The 22,812-nt window shown below is 49.4% G+C and overlaps 1 protein-coding gene across 1 annotated transcript in view; it reads left to right on the top strand.

Moving 5' to 3' along the window:
• Positions 1 to 22,812, top strand: part of LOC140411467 (adhesion G-protein coupled receptor F2-like) — a gene marked incomplete at its 3' end in the record, with an annotated part of 138,317 nt that overhangs the window by 77,709 nt on the left and 37,796 nt on the right. Inside the window, exons 8-9 of the mRNA XM_072500564.1 lie at positions 6,334 to 6,506; positions 22,187 to 22,354. Coding sequence (XP_072356665.1) covers positions 6,334 to 6,506; positions 22,187 to 22,354 — 341 coding nt within the window. The remainder of the gene's footprint in view (positions 1 to 6,333; positions 6,507 to 22,186; positions 22,355 to 22,812) is intronic.

The following is a 22,812-nucleotide window of genomic DNA, read 5'->3' on the forward strand; positions in this document are numbered from 1 at the left end:
GGTCATGAGGCTGCAGAGAGTGAGGGAGGTATAGGGCCACCGAATTTAAAGGTTAAACACTGGATTGCATTAGAAGTCTAACCCGAGGAGCTTGGCAGCTCAGAGGTGAGGAAGGACGTAGAATGGGAAATTTTAAAATTCCCTTCCCTGGACCATGAGGTTAGCTATGCAGAACCCTTTGATCTCTACAGAGTGAGGCCCAGAGGACAGGGAGATTCTTTGGTTAACTGGGTATATGGGAAGGGAACAGCGCCTTACCGTGTTGGGGTGTATGAAGCTCTGTGCTCCCGGAGTCGATCAGGCAGGATGTTTTGCGCCCATTGATGAGCACGGTCGTTGTCGAAGTCAAGAGTGTTCGGGGCCGAGACTGGTCCAGGGTCATCGAGGCGAGTCGTGGTAAAAGTTGAAGATTTTCCTCGGGCGGTTTGTGGTCATCCGAATCGGGGTCCTGGGACTCCAGCCACGATGGCGGCACCCACGCGTCGCACGTGGTCCCTGGGGAACAAGATGGTGGCGCCCGGGGCCCGCACGTGGTTCATGAAAAAGAAGATTGCTGCGCCCGCTGCCCGCACGTGGTGGCGGTCCCGGTTTGCCCACGGAGACAGCGGCGACTGCCCGGGCCTGGCATACCGTCACGAAATGGCCCTTTTTGCAGCACCCTTTGCAGGTGGAGGAGCGGGCCGGGCAACGCTGCCGTGGGTGCTTGGCCTGCCTGCAAAAATAACAGCGGGGTGCCCCGGAGTTGCCCGGTAGCCGCGCGGCACAAGCTTGTGGGGGGATGGGGATGCATCGGGGTCAGCCGCGGGCGGGTTCCACGCTGCCCAAGGGGCTGTCGCGCGGTCGGGGATGTACGCGGGGGCGTTTTGGGAGGCCACATCCAGGGAGCTAGCAAGGGCCCGTGCCTCCTTGAGGCCTAGTGTCTCTTTCTCTAGCAGCTGCTGACGGATTTGGGAGGACAGCATACCTGCAACGAATGTGTCCCGGATTAAAAGTTCTATGTGGTCGCTGACTGAAACTTGCGGGCAGTCGCAGTTCCTACCTAATACCATGAGCGCACGGTAGAATTCATCCAGCGATTCCCCTGGGACTTGTCGCCTTGTCGCTAGCAGATGTTGGGCGTAGACCTGGTTTACTGGGCAAATGTAGTGTCCTTTCAACATGGTCATCGCGGCCTCGAACTCGTCCGCATCCTCAATGAGGGTGTAGATCTCTGGGCTCATCCTCGAGTGGAGAACTTGCATCTTCTGGGCCTCTGTGGGTACGATCGTGGCCGTCCTGAGGTACCCGTTGAAGCACGCCAGCCAGTGTTTGAAGGTTGCCGCTGAGTTTGCCGTGTGGGGGCTGAGTTTCAGACACACCTGTTTGATTCGGAGCCCCATTCTTTAAAACCTAGTCCAATAAATTGATGCTCGATCAATGACTCCCGAAGCGAGATTGGATGACAATTGAAGGCTTTATTGGACTAGATGTTTCCCCCAGCAGCGCAGGTACAGAATGCAGCAGCTGGAGAGACACTGACTCTTATACTCCGCCTTACTGGGCGGAACCAGCAAGCAGGCTTCACCAATGATCTCGCTGTCTCAGGTACCTCCCACACCAATGGTCTCACAGCTTCAACCTGGGTAACCGTAATACCCCTAATACCGACTACCACAGCTTGTCACTGCAAGTGGTGCACCAACATTTGGCTTGCCTTCTCACCGCACTCCTACTGCACCCCTCTCGCCCACTGCAGCTGCCCCACTGCTGCCCCTGCACCTCGCTGTTCTGACTAAGCTCTAAAATTCCCAATTGCCAGTCTTGCCCTATCTGAATCCAACTTCCACCCCCTGCCCTAACCTACAGCCAATATGGAGCATGGTCCGAAATCTGAATTTCCGCATACTCCGCCCCCCCCACCCCACCCCACCACCCACATTAGCTCCCCACTGCTCACCACCCCCGTCCCACCACCCCTATCAGCAGCGCCCTGCTCACCACAAAGAAAGCGATTCTAGAATACACTTTATACACGTGCAAGAAGGAGGAGGAATACTTTCCTCCCGGTTCCTGGGTCTCCACGGATCCACCATCCTCATACCCTCCCAGCTCGCTCCTTCACCATCTTCGAACTCCCCATTGACTGGGGGCTCGACCAGTCCACCTTCGCTCCGCCCATAATCATCAACTTGGGGATACGACCTGTCTACCTTCGACTCCATTACACAGTTAAAATCTCTGCCCACAATCAGTTGGTGCGTATCCAAGTCCGGGATCGCACCCAGTAGCTCCCCCCCCCAAAATTACCCCCTTCAGCATAACGGCCATAACATTCACTCCATCACAAACCTTCCCTCAGTTCTCCCCCAACTTCTGGTCCTTTATAAAAAGTCGTTCACCTCCTCGGCGTTACAAAGTAATACTCGCTGCCGTTGAATGTTACCCAAATTCTCGCAGGGTACAACGCCCAAAATGAATCTCCCAGCCGTACAACATAGCCTTGGCCTTGTTGAATCCCACATGCCTCTTCATAACATGCCTCCTCACCAGCTCTGCACCAATGTCCTGATATTTCCGGACTCAGATTACCCTTCCAGTCGGAGACTCACTTCGTCCTGGCCCACCTCAGGATCTTCTCCTTGTCCACGAACATGTGCAACCATACTGGGTAGCACGGAAGCACTGCGGTCAGCACTGTTGCTTCACAGCGCCAGGGTCCCAGGTTCACTGTCTGTGCGGAGTCTGTATGTTCTTCCTTGTCTGCGTGGGTTTCTTCCGGGTGCTCTGGTTTCCTCCCACAAGTCCAGAAAAACTTGCTGTTAGGTAATTTGGACAGTCTGAATTCTCCCTCAGTGTACTCAAACAGGCACCGGAGCGTGGTGACTTGGGGCTTTTCACAGAAACTTCATTGCAGTGTTAATGTAAGCCTAATTGTGACAATAATAAAAGATCATCATCATCACCGCCCTCAGCAGGTCCCCTCCTCTCGGCTTCTGCCTCAGGGCCCCGTGGGCCCGCTCCAGCACCTTCGCCTCCACCAATCTGACCAACATCCTTGAAACAAGTGCCACTCGTTCTTTCCACAACTAGACCCACAACCAACAGATTCTCCCGCCTGGACATGTTCTCCTGCTCTTCCACTTTCACCTGCTCCTCCACCTTCACCTGCAACAACTTGCAGGATCTCCACATACGCCTCCAAAGACACAATCCAATCGCTCTGGTCAGCCACTTACCTTCTCCACCTCATGTATCGCCGCCCCTTGCGCCTCAAGGTACTTTTCCACCTGGTCCAATGACCCTCCCAGAGGAGGCATTGCCCCCTCAACCGCCTTTGACCAGTCACTTTCCATTGCTGGTGAAATTCCTCCTTGATGAAGCTCATCAACTGCTCCATCTGGGCTTTCCCACTGACCCTTGCCTCTCCGCCATTCTCGAAATTGGTGCTGCGCCACAGGTTTCTTCCAACGCCTTAGCCAGGTCCTTAACGGTCTTCTGCTGGGTTTGATAGCCAGTAGACATGCCAATCTTGGGAAGAACCTCTTCTTCTACACGTTCCACTCCACTCCACATCTCCCCCCACTTTGGGTGGTGCTGCCGATCGCCAGGCGATTAGAGAGGCAAAGGCTCGGGTGTCAGCCCCCCCTCTCCATGAAGAGTTTTGGCTGCTCGGTGATCCCAAAGACTGCCACTTTTAGGCATGGCTTCACCCTCAACCTTGAACAATTGCTGTCTAGAACCCAACAATTCTGGAGCAGGCCCAGAAATGTGGGGGTGGTTGGCTGGGCCTCCCTGTCACGTCCTCCACCATACTTAACTCTAGAATCTAAAGTGAGGTCGTACAGTCCCACACAAGGGCAGCAGGGTAGCATTGTGGATAGCACAATTGCTTCACAGCTCCAGGGTCCCAGGTTCGATTCCGGCTTGGGTCACTGTCTGTGCGGAGTCTGCACATCCTCTCCGTGTGTGCGTGGGTTTCCTCTGGGTGTTCCGGTTCCCTCCCACAGTCCAAAGATGTGCAGGTTAGGTGGATTGGCCATGATAAATTGCCATTAGTGTCCAAAATTGTCCTTAGTGTTGGGTGGGGTTACTGGGTTATGGGGATAGGGTGGAGGTGTTGACCTTGGGTGGGGTGCTCTTTCCAAGAGCCGGCGCAGACTCTATGGGCTGAATGGCCTCCTTCTGCACTGTAAATTCTATGAATCTATGAATACAAATAGTTTCTCAGTGTCTCAATGCGGAGGGATATCTGCTTCAATGCTGGTTGCGTTGTTGTTTTCCCAGCCCAAGTTTGCGGATGAATTCATCTGCGTCCACCAGTGAAATAATATTCCTGCCCTGGAGTGTCACCCAGAGCTTGGCCGGGTACAGCATTCCAGACCGCACATTTGCAAAGGGCCGCCTTGGCTTTGCCAGGTCTGCCCCAATGTCCTGATGTAACTGGATCGAGAGACCCACGCAATTGCAAGACCTTGTGTGTCTCGACCAATTTGAGATCCTTTCCCGGTCTTGGTACCAGTGCAGCTGCGCAATGATGGCCCGTGGCTGTTCCGCGGCCTTGGGCTTTGGCTGGAGTGACCTGTGGGCTCTGTCTACTTCTAGAGGCTTGGGGAAGCTTTCCCTTCCCATTGGTTTCCCTAGCATCTGGGCCACGTTTTATGTGATTTTCCTGCCCTCAGTTCCCTCTGGTAGGCCCACAAGATGGAGTTTCCTTGTGTCGTCACCGACCTTGCCATTTCCTTCTCTAATGTGGTGATTTGGTTAGTCGTGGCATTCTGCAGCTCCCTGATCGTCACTTCCGGAGTCTCCAGCCGCATTTCTTCCTTTTGCAATGCCGCCTGCAGGGTAACCAGCCCCACTGTCACTTTAACCATTGCAGTCATCTCTATATTGATGGCCTCCTTAAGCTCCTGGAGTTCCTACATTAGGATCTCTCTCCACTCGTTCACTAGGGGGGGGGGGGGGGGGGGGGGGGCGCGGGGGGTGGCAGGGGCAGGGGCAGGGAGTGCTCTGTGTGTTGTCTGTCGGTCCTTCCCATTCAAATGTGGCAGTGGCCTCACCATCCCGCATGTTTGCCATCGCCTCAGTCCTTCTCTTCAGGCTTTTGCTGTCTTTTCCACCCCTGGAGCTTTCTTATCCTGATGGTATTGGAGGAGGGTGAGGGGGTATTAGTGGGCTATTTTGTGTTTAAAGCACCTCAATTCAAGTTTCTAGGAGGAGAGCCACCTCTCGTGCATCTGCTCAGCACAACCCCATCACCGGAAGTCCGCCCAATGTCTTCTTGCATGATTTAATGCGCTGTCAGGTCGGTCATGCACCTGCTCGAACCATGTTAAATTCTGGTCCAAGTTTCTCACCCTCAACTCATTGCGATGTGATCACTCTTCCCGAGAAGATCCTCTATTATGAGATCATTAATTATTATTTTCTCATTATACATTGCTATGTTTTAATTATCCTGTTACTGGTTGGTTCCACAATGTATTGTTCAGAAAAAAAAACATCCTGAATGCACTATGACTTCATTTCCCAGGCAATTTTTGCTTGTTTGATTTGGCCAAATCAGGAGAAAGATTTAAATTATCTTTGCTTGTTGCAGTACCAAGATCATTTCTCACTACTGTACTGAATTCATCCTTTATTTACAGAACTACCCCTCTCTATTTTAAAAATTAATTTATGAGATGTGAGCATCTCTGGCTAGGCCAACATCTATTGTCCATCCCTGGTTGCCCTTGAGAAGGGCAATTATTCTTATCCTTCCAAAATGTCAATTGCCCTTTGGTATTTAGATTCCAGCCTGGGTCACATTGCAAACACATCTCTGTAATGGGTTAAAGATCCTTTTCCTTAAGTTTATATTTGTGTCATCAATTCAACTCTCTTGTTTTGAAATCACTCCTTTATCATTCCTCAATCAGTGCAGCTACTTCAAATGTGCAAGCAACTCACCAATTACATTTAAGTGAGTCGCACACATAAAAATAGTGTGGACCGCTTCAATTAGGTGATTCCAGCTGGGTGAAATTTATCAATTCAAAGTTACTCCTATTGTCTCTCAAACCCCCCTCCCCCCTTCCATTCATTTAATTATTTAGCAAGCCAGTGTATATTCCAGTTCCAAATGAACCAATTGATCTTTGTCTACCGCTCATGGAGAGAAATAATGGGCAGTCAATAATTGTTCTCCATTACACCTCTAAGCATGGTGGCATATATTCACATATCCATAATCAAAAATGCACAGAACAGATGAGTATGGATCAAGTGATAAACTTAAAAGGGAAAAGGAATACTAAGAATAAAAGGATGTACCTTTTGGAAAGCTGAATGAATGTTGCTCTCTTTCAACAGATGATGAAATTCCATGTCAGGATAAAACATACGGCATTAAAAATTACAATAACTTTGCAGAAACCCCATGTCAAAATCAGGCAGGGGTCATGAAGAGAAGATGCGGAAAGAATGGAACGTATGAAGAGGAATTAGATTTCTGTGTATCACAGGAAATCAACAACATTCTTAAGGTATGAATTATAAAAGTAGAAGCCAGTCAGCGCTGTTCCAGTAAAATGTGCTGACAGCAAATTCATCATTGCTTTATTTTAACACAGTTGTTAGTTTAAACACATTTTGCTCAGGATCAGAATTCATACTTTTTTTGTTGGACCTGAAAATACAGAATTACAGAGTTAATTTGGACACTGAAGTTAAAATGCTGAATGCGTACCTCAAAGTGATGCCTTCTCAAGATTTTCCAAATCCTGTGCTGAGAAAGGTACTCCCAAGAGGAGCATCCTCTCCCAGTGAAGCTGCCAACATTGAGGTACCAATCACTCAAAAACAGCTCTACTGGTCAGAAAATGTAATTTGCTTGTCTGGCTCGATTGAGGCAGCAGACTCTCAGGAAACATCTGAGGAATGTGCTCAAAGCATCTCTAATGTTATAATCCAGTTGATGTTATAACTGGACAAGAAGGTCCCAGAACAGAACACTGCCTCAAAAGACCGTAACTGTGATAAAGCCAGGGGAGTCCAACAAGCTTCGTAAAGTCCTTTATTTCAGCAACAGCATCATACATGCACAGGGCCCAGTTACCTTTCACCAGGTCCTCATTCCTTTTTAGCTGGCTCTACAGCTGCCTGCCTTTTATGCTAGTGCTGGGTTAACTCAGTCCAATTGAGCATGGGGAACAATCATCCCCAGCTGGATGAGTCCTGTGCAGGTTGCTATGGGTTATTACAGTAACATTTAGTTTTAAAAATAAGACATGGAGAAAATTGTCACGGGACCACTAATTAGTTTCAAAAACACCAAAAAATATTTATCAAATGTGCAACAATTGGATTATGATACAATTTGCCTTTATTTCCCCTCTTAGATTAACAATTACACACAGGTTTTAGGATTAACACGGATTACAAAGAACATCTTGATCTACAATGGTCTCATTAACACAAAGCCCCTTTTCAGCACACAAAATGACTGTGGGCAAATACACCCTCCACCCTGACCCCCCAGGTGAATATTTGTGAATGTCTCCTCTGATTTCCCCCTAAACGATTGCCACATGAGAGTTTCTAAATTCCACTCCCAAAAAACACACTTTTAACATTTTGTTTCATAATTTTGTTTTCCTGTATTGATTTGGATTCTGAAATTCAGACAAGCTTATCCAAACAACACTTTTGTACAAAGTTTCCACTCCATTTATAACAGTGACTCCAGTCCAGGGTTTTACACCAACCCCTTTAGGATGTCTTTGCCTTGATTGCTGTGCAAACTGTTCACAATTGCTTTAGCTCTTGATGCCCAGACTGTTGTGAAATGGCAGTGGTCCTTTGGTTTACTTTGAAGGATGCTGTCCGATTTAAAATCTGGTTAATGCAATTGTTTCTTTAACTCAGAACACTTTGTTTATTCTTCCTTGAATAATTCTTCCGAACAATACTTGCTGTTTGTGGTTTATATAAATGCTTTGGACCTGAATGTAGGACGGTTGATCATTAAGTTCGCGGATGATGCAAAAAATGTTGGGCGGTAAATAGTGAGGATAGCCTTAGATTACAGGAGGATATAGACGGGCTGGTCAGATGGGCTCATCAATGGCAAATGGAATTCAAGCTGGATAAGTATGAGGTGATGCATTTGGGCAGAACAAGCAAGGCAAGGGAACACATGATGAACACAAGAAGCTGGGAAGCACCAAGGAACAGAGGGACTTCGGTATGCATGTACACTGGTCCCTGCCTTGCAGTGCAGGCAGATAAAGTGGTTAAGAAAACAAATGGTACATACTTGCCTTTATTAGACGCGTTTGAGAGCAGAGAGGTTATGTGGAACTGTATAAAAAGTCTTGTGTGCAATTCTGGATCCACATTACAGGAGGGATGTGATAGCACTGGAAAGAGTGCAGAGGAGATTTACCAGGATGGTGCCTGGGCTGGAGAGTGTTAGTTATGAAGAGAGATTGGATAGACTGAGGTTGTTTTCCTTGGAGCAGAGGAAACTGAGGGGAGACATGATTGAGATGTTTAAAATTATGAGGGGCATTGATAGAGTAGACAGGAAGAAACTTTTCTCCTTAGCGGAGGCAGAGGCAGACTTTCAATGAAGCACACAGCGCTGCAGCACGGGGCTCCAGCCAATGGAGGGGCCCCATACAGACAGTTGACTGTTGTGGTGGGAACACGATGGGAATGACAATCAGAAGCTTGGTTGCTCTAATTTTGCTGACAGGCTCAAGAATGCATTTATCAGCAGGCAATACAGAATAACATCGGTCTCTGATTGGTGGACTCCCCTTAAAGGTGGGAGAACAGTTTGCTAGATGTTGAGAGATAGTTCAGATTTTAAGCAGTTCAGTGAGAAGTTTCTGAACTCCCATTGAATAAAGGTGCAAAGGAGCAACCAGGGGCCAGATTCTCCGTTCCTGAGACTAGGTGTTGATGCCGGGGCAGAATTAGTGGACTTCTATGACAGCAAAACTGGTGGCGCACTTACACCAATTCACCGACCGTTAAGTGGCTAGAACCGGCACCACGTGGAACACGATCGATTCCAATGAGAAACGGTGCCTGATTCTCTGGGTTCAGGATTGACACTCAGGAGGCTGACAAGCTGCAGCTGCATGAACACACTGTCATAATATCCACTCGTATATAATGAGATGCAGACAGGCTGTGATTGACACACAGGATGACCTGTAAGCACACAACACAGTGCAGCCAATCACCAGACAGGACACTACCACTATAAAGCCAGAGGGCACTAGGTTTCCCGCTCTCTCGGGACCAAGCCACTGAGACAGTCAGAGTCCACGAGCTACCAAGTGCAAACACCATGCGGTAACTAGTAAGTCTGGTCAGGCTACTACAAGGTCTCCAGTCAGTTCAGTATAGTGTCGACTCACAGCTGAATATGTATATCAGTTCTATCGTTGAATAAAACAGTGTTGGATCTTCTCCAGTGTTAGACGTCTGTTTCTAGCTTCCCTGCATCGAGCGCAGTCCACATCGAACCTACTTGCCTAACACATCATGGTACCAGAGTGATACTGATCTTGACGCAACTACGTCGAGTGAATCAGCATTGACCAGCAAGCAGCCATCCAGTGAAATGGAAAACATCCAACCTCCTCCGCAGCTCCGCATCTCTGGCAACCTCGGTGCCAATTGAAAAATCTTCAAGCAAAAGTTCCTCTTGTACATCGAGACCTCCGGCCATGAAGCAGCATCGGATGCCAGGAAGATCGCGCTATTTCTCTCCACCGCGGGGGACCACGCCATCCACATCTACAACTCCCTTACGTTCACTGACGGCGAAGGCAGAACAAAATTCAAAACAGTCCTGCTGAAGTTTGACAGCCACTGCGCCATTGAGGTGAATGAGAGCTTTGAACGGTACGTTTTCCAGCAGAGGCTTCAGGGTAAGGATGAAATTTTTCAGTCCTTCATGACCCATCTCCGCATCCTAGCGCAGTCATGTAACTATGACTCGACGGCTGATTCCATGATCCGGGGTCAGATCGTTTTCGGGATCCACTCCGACTCCCTTTGGCAGCAGCTCCTGAAAGTCAAACAGTTGACCCTCTCTGTCGCTATCGAGACGTGCGTTGTCCATGAGCATGCTCAGAATCGTTACTCCCACATCAGGGCGGCAGAAATTGCAAAGCTGGCCTCCCACGAGGTGGAATGGGTGCAGGCCATTGCACAAATGTAGGGCCTGAGCATTGAGGAGAGTGGTCATTTTGCGCGCTTTTCCCGGGTCCCTGCACATGCGCGCCACGACCAAGTGAAGGTCGAGCCCGACAATCCGACTGCGCAGGTGCGTACGTTGACCGACCGCACTGCGCATGTACGATGGCGCACGGAACGCGCTGACGTCGGCGTCCTGACGTTTCCGAATTGTGGCTCCGCCCATTTAAAGCGGCAATGTCCGGCAAAAGGACGACGGTGTCTACAGTGTGGCAAGCTTGGCTACTACGCAGTCCTTTGCAGATCTGCTCCACCGCTCAGCAGCCAGCGATCCCAGCTGCGGCGCAGAAGTGTCCGTTCAATACAACAAGGCATGCCAGATTCCGATCCCAATAGACCCTGATGCTGAGTGCCTCAAGTCCCCATACCAGGTGGCCATCATAACTACACATGCGCTGCCTTCCACCACAACAGCAAAATGTCTCTCGATCCTCAGTGTGATCCCGACAACGAGTGGTGTGCTGTCCTCACAGTTAACAAGGCTCGCTACCGATTTAAACTGGACACCGGCGCATCAGCGAACCTCATCTCAAAATCTGACCTCAACACCATCCGCACCAGACCAAGCATTCTTCCACCGGCCTGCCAGCTCCTTGACTACAATGGTGATGCCATAGCTGCCAGTGGCTCCTGTCAACTAGGGGTATCCAACAAGGCGGTCAAGGCAACACTGCGGTTTGAAATCGTCGGGCCTGACAGAGCGACCCTGCTCAGTGCTCGAGGCTGCAAGCTCCTGAACCTGGTTCAGCGAGTCCACACCATGTCATCATCACCGGCGACGTCCTCGCCTGATGGAAACTTGCAAGCCGACATAGATGACATTATCACACAGTACCACAGCATATTCAACGGAATGGGCACGCTCCCATTCCGATATAAAATCCTGCTCAAGCCGAACGCCACCCCTGTAATTCATGCACCACGCCGGGTGCCGGCACCCCTCAAGGATCGTCTGAAGAAGCAATTACAGGACCTCCAAGACCAGGGCATCATATCGAAGGTCACAGAGCCCACAAACTGGGTCAGCTCCATGTTCTGCGTAAATAAGCCGTCAGGGGAGCTTCGCATTTGCATTGACCCTAAGAATCTAAACCGCAACATCATGCGAGAGCATTACCCGATACCAAAACGTGTAGGGTTGACCAGTGAGATGGCTCATGCCAAATTCTTTACTAAGCTGGACGCCTCCAAGGGTTTTTGGCAAATACAGCTGGACGCGTCCAGTCGCAAGCTGTGCACGTTCAACACCCCGTTCGGTCACGACTGCTACAACCGGATGCCTTTTGGGATCATATCTGCCTCCAAAGTATTTCACCGCATCATGGAGCAGATGATGGAGGGCATGGAGGAGGTGCGAGTATACGTTGACGACGTAATTATCTGGTCCACAACGCCCCAGGAACACATCGCTCGCCTCAAGAAGGTATTCCAGAGAATTCATGAATATGGACTCCAGCTCAACAGGGCCATGTGCTCATTTGGTCAATCGGATATTAAGTTCCTGGGTGACCACATCTCGCAGCAGGGAGTGCGGCCAGATGCCGACAAGGTCTCGGCGATCAACGCCATGAAGACCCCGGAGGACAAGAAGACGGTCCTCTTCTTCCTTGGGATGGTCAACTTCCTAGGGAAATTCATTCCCAATATGGCATCCCACAACATGGCCCTCCGCCATCTTGTCAAAAAGTCGACGGAATTCCAGTGGCTGCCCATGCATGAAAAGGAATGGCGTGAGCTGAAGGCAAAGCTCACCACAGCCCCAGTTCTAGCGTTCTTCGACCCAACCAAGGAAACCAAGATATCAATTGATGCAAGCCAGGACGGCATTGGGGCGGTGCTCCTTCAGCGAGATGACTCCTCGTCCTGGGCTCCAGTGGCGTATGCCTCCAGAGCCATGACGCCCCCTGAGCAACGGTACGCTCAGATTGAGAAGGAGTGTCTGGGCTGCCTGACAGGGATAGTCAAGTTTCACGACTACGTTTACGGCCTGCCAAAATTCACGGTAGAAACGGACCACAGGCCTCTAGACCATATAATCCAGAAGGATTTAAATGACGTGACACCTCGGTTACAGCGAATTATTCTTAAGCTACGCCGCTACGACTTCGAACTTGTCTACACGCCAGGCAAAGAGCTGATCGTTGCAGATGCCCTATCCAGGTCCATTACCACACTGTGTGAACAAAGTGACTTCATCCGCCACATAGAAGCGCAAGTGCAGTTGTGTGCCACCAACCTTCCGGCCTCTGACGAACGGGTGGTCCAATTTTGTGAGGAGACGGCCAAGGATCCTCTGCTGCAGCGTCTGATGCAGCACCTTACCAATGGCTAGCAGAACGGACAATGTCCCCAGTTCTATAACGTAAAAGACTACCTGACGGTGGTGGAGGGAATCCTTCTGAAACTCGACAGGATCGTAATTCCTCAGAGCATGCGGGCTATGGTGCTGGGCCAACTCCATGAGGGTCACCTTGGGGTCGAGAAATGCCGACAGAGAGCTCGGGAGGTGGTCTATTGGCCGGGCATCAGCCAGGACATTGCCGCCACAGTCCTCAACTGTCCTACATGTCTAAAGTTTCAACCAGCTCAACCCAAGGAAACGCTACAACAGCACAAAATCGTGACCTCTCCGTGGTCCAAAGTAGGTGTAGACCTTTTCCACGCCAAGGGGCGTGACTACGTACTCCTGGTCGACTACTTCTCCAGTAACCCAGAAGTGGTGAAACTGTCTGACCTCACGTCGAAGGCGGCAATCAAAGCCTGCAAAGAAACGTTCGCCAGGCATGTGATTCTGCTCATGGTAATGAGCGACAACGGTCCTTGCTTTTACAGATAGGAATGGTCTGATTTTGCACAGTCCTACAACTTCCGTCATGTAACCTCGAGTCCCCACTACCCGCAGTCGAACGGGAAGGCTGAGAAAGGGGTCCATATTGTAAAGCGGTTGCTGTGCAAAGCTGTAGACTCAGGCTCCGACTTCAACCTGGCGATGCTGGCATACAGGACGACCCCACTGTCCACTGGGTTGTCTCCAGCGCAGATGCTCATGAATCGCACTCTGAGGACCACAGTTCCAGCCATCCATGTTCCAGATCTTGAGCACCTCACGGTCCTGCAGAAAATGCAGCAGTCACGGGCCCAACAGAAGGCCACATACGATGCTCATGCCACGGATCACCCGAGCTGGCCCCAACTGATCATGTTCGTGTCCAGTTGCCTGAGGGCGGCTGGTCAGCCACAGCTGTTGTGATCAAACAAGTAGCCCCAAGATCGTTCCTTGTCCGCATGGCTGATGGCTCCCTGCTACGGCGCAACAGACGGGCACTGCGAAGTGTTCCACGCCCGCTACCTGACCGAAGTGCCCCGCCACCTACGATGCTTTTTCCAGAGGTACCCTGCCATGAGGCCACCGATCTAACAGCAATCCTGCCGGCCCATGCGACCACCGCGATGGCAGCAATCCCGCCTACCACAAAGACTAAATCAGTAGACTGAACTTTTCTACATTTTGTGACTTCATCGATTTAACCTCTATAAATATTGTTTTGTTTGCCATGTATTTGCACTATCGACACCTTCCTATGTATATACGTTCATTTAGACACCTTTTGTATATAGTCAGGCATATATATACGCACGCACACCTTAGTATTTATTTATCTAAAAAAAATGAACACACTGTCATAATATCCACTCGTGTATATAATGAGATGCAGACAGGCTGTGATTGACACACAGGATGACCAGTAGGCACACAACACAGTGCAGCCAATCACCAGACAGGACACTACCACTATAAAGCCAGAGGGCACTAGGTTTCCCGCTCTCTCGGGACGCAGCTACTGAGACAGTCAGAGTCCACGAGCTAGCAAGTGCAAAGACCATGCGGTAACTACTAAGTCTGGTCAGGCTACTACAAGGCTTCTAGTCAGTTCAGTATAGTGTCGACCCACAGCTGAATATGTATATCAGTTCTATCGATGAATAAAACAATGTTGGATCTTCTCCAGTGTTAGACGTCTGTTTCTAGCTTCCCTGCATCGAGTGCAGTCCAGATCGAACCTACCTGCCTAACACATCACACACTTCACTCACCCCGCACACTCATCCCAGCAACAAGATGGCAGCAAGGAGAGAGGCACCCCATTTCACGGATGCTGAAATGGACACCTTGCTAGACACTATGGAGGACCCTATACCTCGGGACGGGAAGAAGGCCGTGAGCTGCCGCCATTCGCTGTGCCTGGACACAGATGGCAGAGATCATGAGCGCCATGGGCAACACTGTCAGGACCAGCCAGCAGTGCCGTAAAAAACTGTACGACCTCCTCAAGGTGGCCAGTGTGAGTAGTCATCGCTGTGCCTCTCGCACCAACTCCCGTAACCCCACCCCCCTCCCCCACCCAGAGGGCAGCCAAAACTCTGTCCTGTACCACATGCCGGCACCCATACCGACCGTCCTAGCAGGTTGGCCTGACCACTGAAACCAATTGGCCTGACCACTGAAACCACTATCTATCCACCGCTTGGGCTGCATGCCCCCGGACTGTGTTTTCTATTTCCCGCCCCCCCCCCAAGGAGAAGGCCACTCATAATCGCCATGGGAGGGAGAAGCCAGACCTGTGGCCCCACACCGCTGCACAACAGAGGGCAGTGGACCATGGTCGGGGGGCCTGGAGAGAAGGCGATCGCTGAGGCGGAGGTCGACATTGGGCGAGGAAGTGAGACCCGCTCTGCTGAGGTTCCCAATGGCACGTGTCACCACCTTGCCACCACCACCATATCCCCTCTCCACCACCACCATGACTCCACCCCCCCTCCCTCCCACAAACCCCATCACCCCCTCATTTGCCCTGGCTCACGATGCAGGAAAGGAAGGTCACATCCATAGTGGAGATGCAGTCACAGAATCAGGACCAGCATGAGGGGTTGTTGGCAACCATCTAGTGCCCGCTGGTGCAGTTGGAGAAGTCCCACTGCCTGCAGGAGCAGGAAATGGTGCCGACCATGCGTGCCCCAGACCAACAATGCATGGGTGGAGCCCGCAGTGCAGGCCTTGGGGGCAAAGGTTTTGGCCATGGGTTAAGATGGACAAGGCCTTGGGCAATCTGTGCAGGCAGTGGCCAAGGCCTCGCCCTATTACCAGCAGCCATGTGCCAGAGCCACCTGTATATTGCAGCAGCACTCCAGAGCGTGGCCCAGTCACAGCGGGTCATGACTGAAAGCGTCAGTGGCATTGCCGGGCACTTGCTGACATGGCACAGACACAGAGGGCAGTGGCACAGTCACTGGCTGATGTGGCCCAGACCCAGAAGGTTGTGGCACAGTCCCAGCATGATGTGGCACAGTCCCAGAGGGTGGTGGTCCACTCTCTGTGCTCCATGGCCGCTAGCATGGAGACCTTGATCAAGACGGGAGCTGATCTCCAGTTCTGGCAACCGCAGGTATCGGGGCAGCTTCAGGGGTTAGCTCCGCTCGCACCCCTATCCCATGGAGTAGCCTGTGAGGCTATCAGGCATCCCAAGGGAAGAGGAGATGATAGGGCATCTGCCGATCACTCCCGTCGGGGAGGTGCTGGAGCACTGCAGAGCCTTCAGCTCCCCCCATCCAGACCCTGGTGCATCATATGGGCAGAACAGGGCGGCACCATGTTCCCTGGGACACCCGAGCTGCAGCAGTCCCGGTCGCCCCAGAAGACGGCCGCTGAAGGGGACCCAGGTCACAGGGCAGGAATCACAGCATGTCCCCTCCACTTCTAATGTACTGTCTGGGGGTCCACCTTGACACAGGTTAGGGCCCAGATGACCAGAAAGGTAAACACCAGTTAGGTAGGCATGGGAGCGATCACTGCTTCCATGTCCCACCCCTCATCTCCGCCACACCCGAGGTTCAGTGGGAAGGAATGGCCAGCTCGCATGCAGAGATCACTCGGGTAGATGGTCAGATGTTGGCAAACCGTGCGTAGCGCGAGAACTCATCGCAGAGCGGCTTGTCATCACCCTCCATCACATGGAGTAACCCACTGTTACTACCAACCCAGGGCACACACTCTGCAGTGAGGCAGTTTGGATTCACAGAGGGGGTTGCAAGGGGGGGTGGCACAAGGCGAGTGTTCATGGGTGGAGGTGGTCGGCTGGGGGATTGTGGGGGTGGGATGGGATGTCCCTGATGTAGGCCAAGCCCCCTAGCTGGTGAACCTGGAGGCAATTAGAGCATCTTGTGCGCATCAGCGCAGGCGCACACATTGTGCAGCCTCCCGTGCCTGCCCGGGCCCCATTTCCTGCCCATCCCCACCCTCCCCCGCATTCTCCTCGTCGGAGAGGACTGACGTTCATCCTCCTCTTCCAGCACATCGCTCCTCTGCTGTGCGATATTGTGGAGGACGCAGCAAGCCATCACGATATGGGAGACCCTCTTTACGGGATACTGGAGAGCATCTCCAGAGGGCTCCAGGCGCGTGAACCTCATCTTCAGGATGCCGAAATACACTGCCCGGGTATCTGAGGGAGCCGTGCATGATGTGCATCTCATTGTCACACACCAGCAGCAGGTTTATTGAGTGAAACCCCTTTCAGTTTGTAAAGACTGGCCTGTAATCTGCAGGTGCTCGTAGGGGGACATACATCTTGTCGATCATCGACTGGACCCAGGACATCCCGGAGATGGTGGGCTCGGTCCACATGAAAGCGATGTATTGTGCCAACCGGGCATACTGGGTCTCCGTGACGGTGCAGACACCAGTGCACCGAGCTCTGAGATTCCGGCTTGGTTCTTGGAAGGACCCCGTGGTGTAAAAGCTCAAGGCGACCATCACCTTGAAGGCCACCGGGAGCGGGTGTCTTCCCCCATTTCCACGCAGTGCCAGGTATGTTGCACTGTCTCTCTGCTCAGCCGGAGTCTTCGGCATGCCCGGTCCAGCAGGTCCTCAAATGATAGGCACTTTCGATACACACGAGGCCTCATGCGGTCTCACAAGGTGCCTTCTTCACACCTCCTGTTGGCCGACAGACTCTCCATCCTCACTGGCTGCCTCCTGCTCCTCTGTGGCAGACTCCGCTGTTGCATGGTCCTCCTCCTCCTAGAGCAGCACTAGCTCGTACAGCCTCAGTGCATCCAATGTGTGGGAGTGAGTGTGTGGGAGTGAATGATTGAGAACATGACAGTGAGTTGCTGAGTGACTTTGTAGTAGTGAGAATGAGTGACTGAGTGAGTGTTTGGAGGGGATTACAAGAGACTGATGGTGTGCGTGTGGGGTTGATTGACTAAGTATGTGGGAGTGAGAGATGTGACCGAATGACTAAATGAATGTGTGGAAGGGTTTTCAAGAGACTGCTAAAGTGTGTGGGAGTGAGAGTGAGTAATTGAGTAATTGTGTGTCCCTCCCCAGGGAAGCAGCAGCGGGGCAACGGTCAGTGCTGATCCACACAAACGTGGACCAGGCGGAGTGGTACCTGGGGGGGGGGGGGGGTCTCCTGGGCCATCGGAGACCACAGAGTGGTCAGGGTAACTGCTGGGTGACTCCCTGGCCCTACCCCTGGAATGTGGGCACCTTGGCACTGCCACCCAGTGACTAAGTGTCATTGAAAAGCAGTGGGGAACTCGCCGGTAGAGCTGGCAGGAAACACTCTGAAAAACCCTCCACAACTTAGAAATTTAGGGGGAGAATCGTGCCCTGAGTGTGTAGAATTGAGAGTTAGAGGGCTGGATTGTAACGACCCGCCCACTGCAAGATCACCATGGGCGGGACGGAAAAATGGAAAAGTCTATTGACTTCGGGTGGGATTCTTCTGATGTCTGGCGGACGCGGCTGGAGAATCTCTCCAAGTGGTTAAGTGTGTGGAGAGGTGTGCCAGAGACACCCATAGGCAATGTCACCCCCCCCCCCCCCCCCACACAAACACATGTGCAGTACCCCACATGCCCCCAAGTGAGGGGGTAGATCATGGGTTTCCATCTTGCTAATGAGATGAAGATTGCCCTTAATTGACCTAGATTAGTTTCACGCTGCATCTAGGTGGGATCCGGTCCCCGCCAATGGGAGCGGGCCGGTTAGATCACAAACCGCTTACCGCCTGGCACATTTCCCGATTCGAGCCTCTCCAACAATCTAACTGGCTTGCATGGATCCTCACTGGGCATAACGCGGCCATCAAGCCACGTCCCCGATCTTTCCAGAATTTGGTCATTGCCTCCTTAAGTGCAAAGAATATGCAAATATGGGTCCCGAGCCAAAATATTGGACAAAGCCTGATCTCACACATAAAGAGTTAGCTTGCATACTTGTCACTGACCCCCTCCAGCACTGAGGCACTGTGGCTGCAGTATCTACCATCTACAAGATGCACCACAGCACTTTCTTGCTCCTGAACCTATATCACCAAGGGGAACAAAAACACCATGTTGCAGGCCCCACTTGACTTGGACCAGGATTCCCATCACTCCCCTTTTGGTTGGAGTCTACAGGAACAAGCGATTGGTCTCACAGGTGCCTCTGTTGGCAACTCAGGAGAAATGGTCCTCGTACGTGTGATTCACAGTACTCCAATTTGTTATGTTTTGTAACCAAACCACATTATCTGATCCTAATGGTGAAATGGGTCGGTGTTTGGTAGGTGGCACTGAATATCAATAAATGCAATGTTATGTATGTAGGTGGGCTGTATACCAAATGACCTATGTGTATGAGCACATGTATTGCTACAGGGTTACAAATTATACAGCTAGACTGTAGTAAATGTAAATGGAGTATTAACATGCATTGCTAAAATGATCTATTATAACATTTAAAATCTGTAGATTGTCCTTGGATAAGACATTGGCCAGGCCTTATCTAGAACATTATATCTACATAATATGATGGATGATATGGCATTAGTAGTGTTTCAGGGTAAAGCCATTATATACTTCGTATCATCAGATTTATTACAATCCCTGTCGAGACCGATAACTTTTTAGAAACAAATCCAAATTTCCAGTAGCTGGCTATAAGGATCACATGACAAGGGTTCAAGTTTCAAGACTTTTACTGCTTAAACGAACTAAAAGCAACACGAAGTAAACACACTATTTCAACTGGCAACCTATATTGTAAAACCAATGAAATGTCCCCCATTTAACATTCAAACAAACAGAAAATCTCCCTCCATGGTTATATATCTTCCTTACAAGGACACCTCATTCCAATCAGTCCAAAGTAATCAGTCCAAAGCTATTATCCACTCAAGGTGGCTTGCTTCCTTTTTCCTTATTACAGCCAGATAACCTCTAATCCCAAACTCTCTTTCATGGCGAGGAATGAAAAGGATTCTTCCATATAGCCAAGCAAGGCAAATCTTCCAATCTCATTTAAATCCTCATGAATTTGTTCTCTTCATTATGTGTTTTAGTTGGTGAATGACAGAGCCAGCATTTTCTGTGCTAAAGGACTAGTTGTCTCTATCTTTCTACTCTCTCTCCATCCCTCTCGCTCTCCCGGTAGGAAATAGGTATAGTTATATGTAATTTATATTTGTAATTATCATTGTTGGGCATAACATATAGCTTAAAGACCATAAGACCATAAAGTTGCCTGTACGTCTGTGGCCTTCTTTATATGCTTGAATTAACCCTAAAGCAAACAGGGTGTAATAAACTGTTGCTCAGTAACAGAGAGGCCACAGTGGAACAGAAAGCAGTATGAGGCAGCTGAAAAAAGTAACCTAGAATTAAGGAGCCTTTCACAAAAATTGCTCAAGCAGGGGCATGAAGACAGATTACGGAGAGAAGAACCAAAGTTAAAGGACAGAAAACTCCCAAAAAACAAGAAATGTAACAGAGGAAAGTTCCAGGATGACTGTGAAGTTAAGGAACAAAGAACATAAATCTATTCTTTCAATAAAGGTACTGTTCAGTAAAGTTGAGAGTGAGGAGCAGAGATGCTCCAAGTTAAAGACAGGGCTGAAAGGTGCAGATCTAGAAACATCAGCTTTGAGAAGGCAGAGATCCTGTGAAGCAATGGTATTCTGTTGGCACAGCTGGGCACCTGAAAGATTGTGTAGAAAGGAAGTTTGAATTTTCATGGTGATCCAGTGGAGGAACATCAGAAGCTCAGATTGAAATCCTGGAGCTGGATCTTTGCTGAAGACATTAAGAGAAAACGTTATTTGGGAAAAGAGTCCAAGGCATGTTGTTTGAAAGTGGTGATTGGAAACCATCATGTAGAGGACAGAGTTCCAATGAGACTAGCTGACTCACAGTATAACAAGTGTCTGGGGGGAATGTTTGAGAAATTGCTTTGGATGGCATCTGTCACTTGGTATGGAGTATCAAACCATATTTAGCCTGTTGCTTTACGTGGACTGTGTACTGACCGGGAACACTAGAATATAAGGTAGATTGTGTAACTTGTGTTATCCTTACAAAGTAAAGGTATAGTGGGATATAGAAGTAGTGTAAAATAGTTAATCTTTTGTCTATTACATGTTTTATTTTTTGATAAAGGTTTACCAGCTAGCTCCTGTGACTTTGTTCAGTAGCCGCACTTCACATACCTAAAGGAAAATTAAAAGCTTGGATCTACCGAGCCGGTTCCATCCTGGGATCTGACCTGCCCAGAAGTTACATCAGCTACAATCATTACAGTCCCTCCATCAGATTGTGAAGACAAACATATCTGTGAATTAGATAGATAAGGGAGAAGGGGAAAGACATATAATTTATAAAACTAGAAGTAGCCCAGGTATCAGGGAACCTTTCTTTTCATAGAGGGGTCAGATCTTTGTAGGAAATTGCCCACATGCAGAGTGAGTGCAGATTCATTGCAAGCTAACTCTGCATGTGAGGTAATGAATTTTGGAAGGTCTAATACAGGTGGGAAATATACAGTAAATGGCAGAACCCTTAAGAGTATTGACAAGCAGAGGGATCTGGGTGTGCAGGTCCACAGGTCACTAAAAGTGTCAATGCAGATGGAGAATGTAGTTAAGAAGGCATACGGCATGCCTGCCTTCATTGGCCTGGTTACTGAGTATAAAAATTGGCAAGTCATGCTGCAGCTGTGTAGAACCTTAACTAGGCTATGCTTGGAATATAGTGTTCAATTCTGCTCGCCACACTACCAGAAGGATGTGGAGAGGGCACAGAAGAGATTTACCAGGCTGTTAACTGGTATGGAGGGCATTAGCTATGAGGAGAGGTTGGAAAACTTGGTTTGTTTTCACTGGAATGACGGAGGTTGAGGGGTGATCTGATAGAAGCCTGCAAAATTATGAGGGGCATAGACAGAGTGGAAAGTCAGAAGCTTTTTCCCAGGGCGGAATAGTCAATTACTCAAGGACATAAGGTGTGAGGGGCAAAATTTGGAGCAGATGTGCGAGCAAAGTTTTTTTTTTTTTTTACAGAGGGTAGTGGGTGCCTGGAAGTCACTGCCGGGTGGTGGAAACAGGTACGATAGTGATATTTAAGGGGTACCTTGACAAATACATGAATAAGATGGGAATAGTGGGATACGGACCCGGGAAGTGTAGACGGTTTTAGATTCGACAGGCATCATCGTTGGCGCAGGGTTGGAGGGCTGAAGGGCCTGTTCCTGTGCTGTACTTTTCTTTGTTCTTTGTTTGTATTTGAAAGGGGTAAATTTTTGTCTCTAACTGAAATTGTAACAGACAAAGGAAGGTGGAATATTGGATAATGTGCCTTATACTCACTGCGTTCTCCTGAAACTTATTTTGATCACTTTGTGCATTTGTGAGCCAGAGAGGAATTGGCCAGATTAATCTCCCTGAATTGCCACAGAGTTTTTAGAAAGCTATTTCAATGGGTTATGTGACTGTTTGTGAGAGTGGAGGGTGAACTGAGATTGTGATTTTCAGTTACACCATGAATCAATGGATTGTGCACAATTTACCTGTTTGTCTTTTCCAGTCCATCAGTTTTATATGTTCCTGTAATCAGTTCTAATATCATTTTTCAGGCAGTAAACTCCACCAACTTGGAAAATAATTTTTCGAATCTTCTTCAACAATTATCCAATGCCACAGATGTGGTCAACGTAAACACCCCTGGCAATATTGAAGCTGTGGTAACCATTCTGACACAAATTTCAAAAGTAAATGCCACTGTTAATGAAACAGATATGGAGGTAAGAAACAACATTTGCTGGAAATGGTTCTGAGCCTAACTCTTTCTGCATTTTGTCTCTTCAATGTGAAAGTGAAGTTTAGCAAGGTGAACATTGAGTGTCATAGAGTCATAATTTCACAGCACAAAATGAAGCCATAGAGCCCATTGTGACTGTGCCAGCCATCAAAACACCTATTCGAATCTCATTTTCCAGCATGTGGTCCATAACCTGTATGTTATGATGTTTCAAGTGCTCAATTGAATGCTTCTTAAATGTTGTGAGTATTCTCACCTCCACCACCTGTGTTGTTCTCTGCTTTGCTTTACCTGGATGGCTTGGATGCATAGTGTTGAACAAAGAACAACAAGCTTTGTTAACGAGCAAAACTAATTTATCAATACTACTATTCTCAGATTTGTTTGCATCCCTAAAGTACAAGGTTACTAAATTAAACTATGCTATCTCGAACTATAGAA

The sequence above is a fragment of the Scyliorhinus torazame genome, chromosome 4 (assembly GCF_047496885.1).
Source record: "Scyliorhinus torazame isolate Kashiwa2021f chromosome 4, sScyTor2.1, whole genome shotgun sequence".
NCBI lineage: Eukaryota > Metazoa > Chordata > Chondrichthyes > Carcharhiniformes > Scyliorhinidae > Scyliorhinus > Scyliorhinus torazame.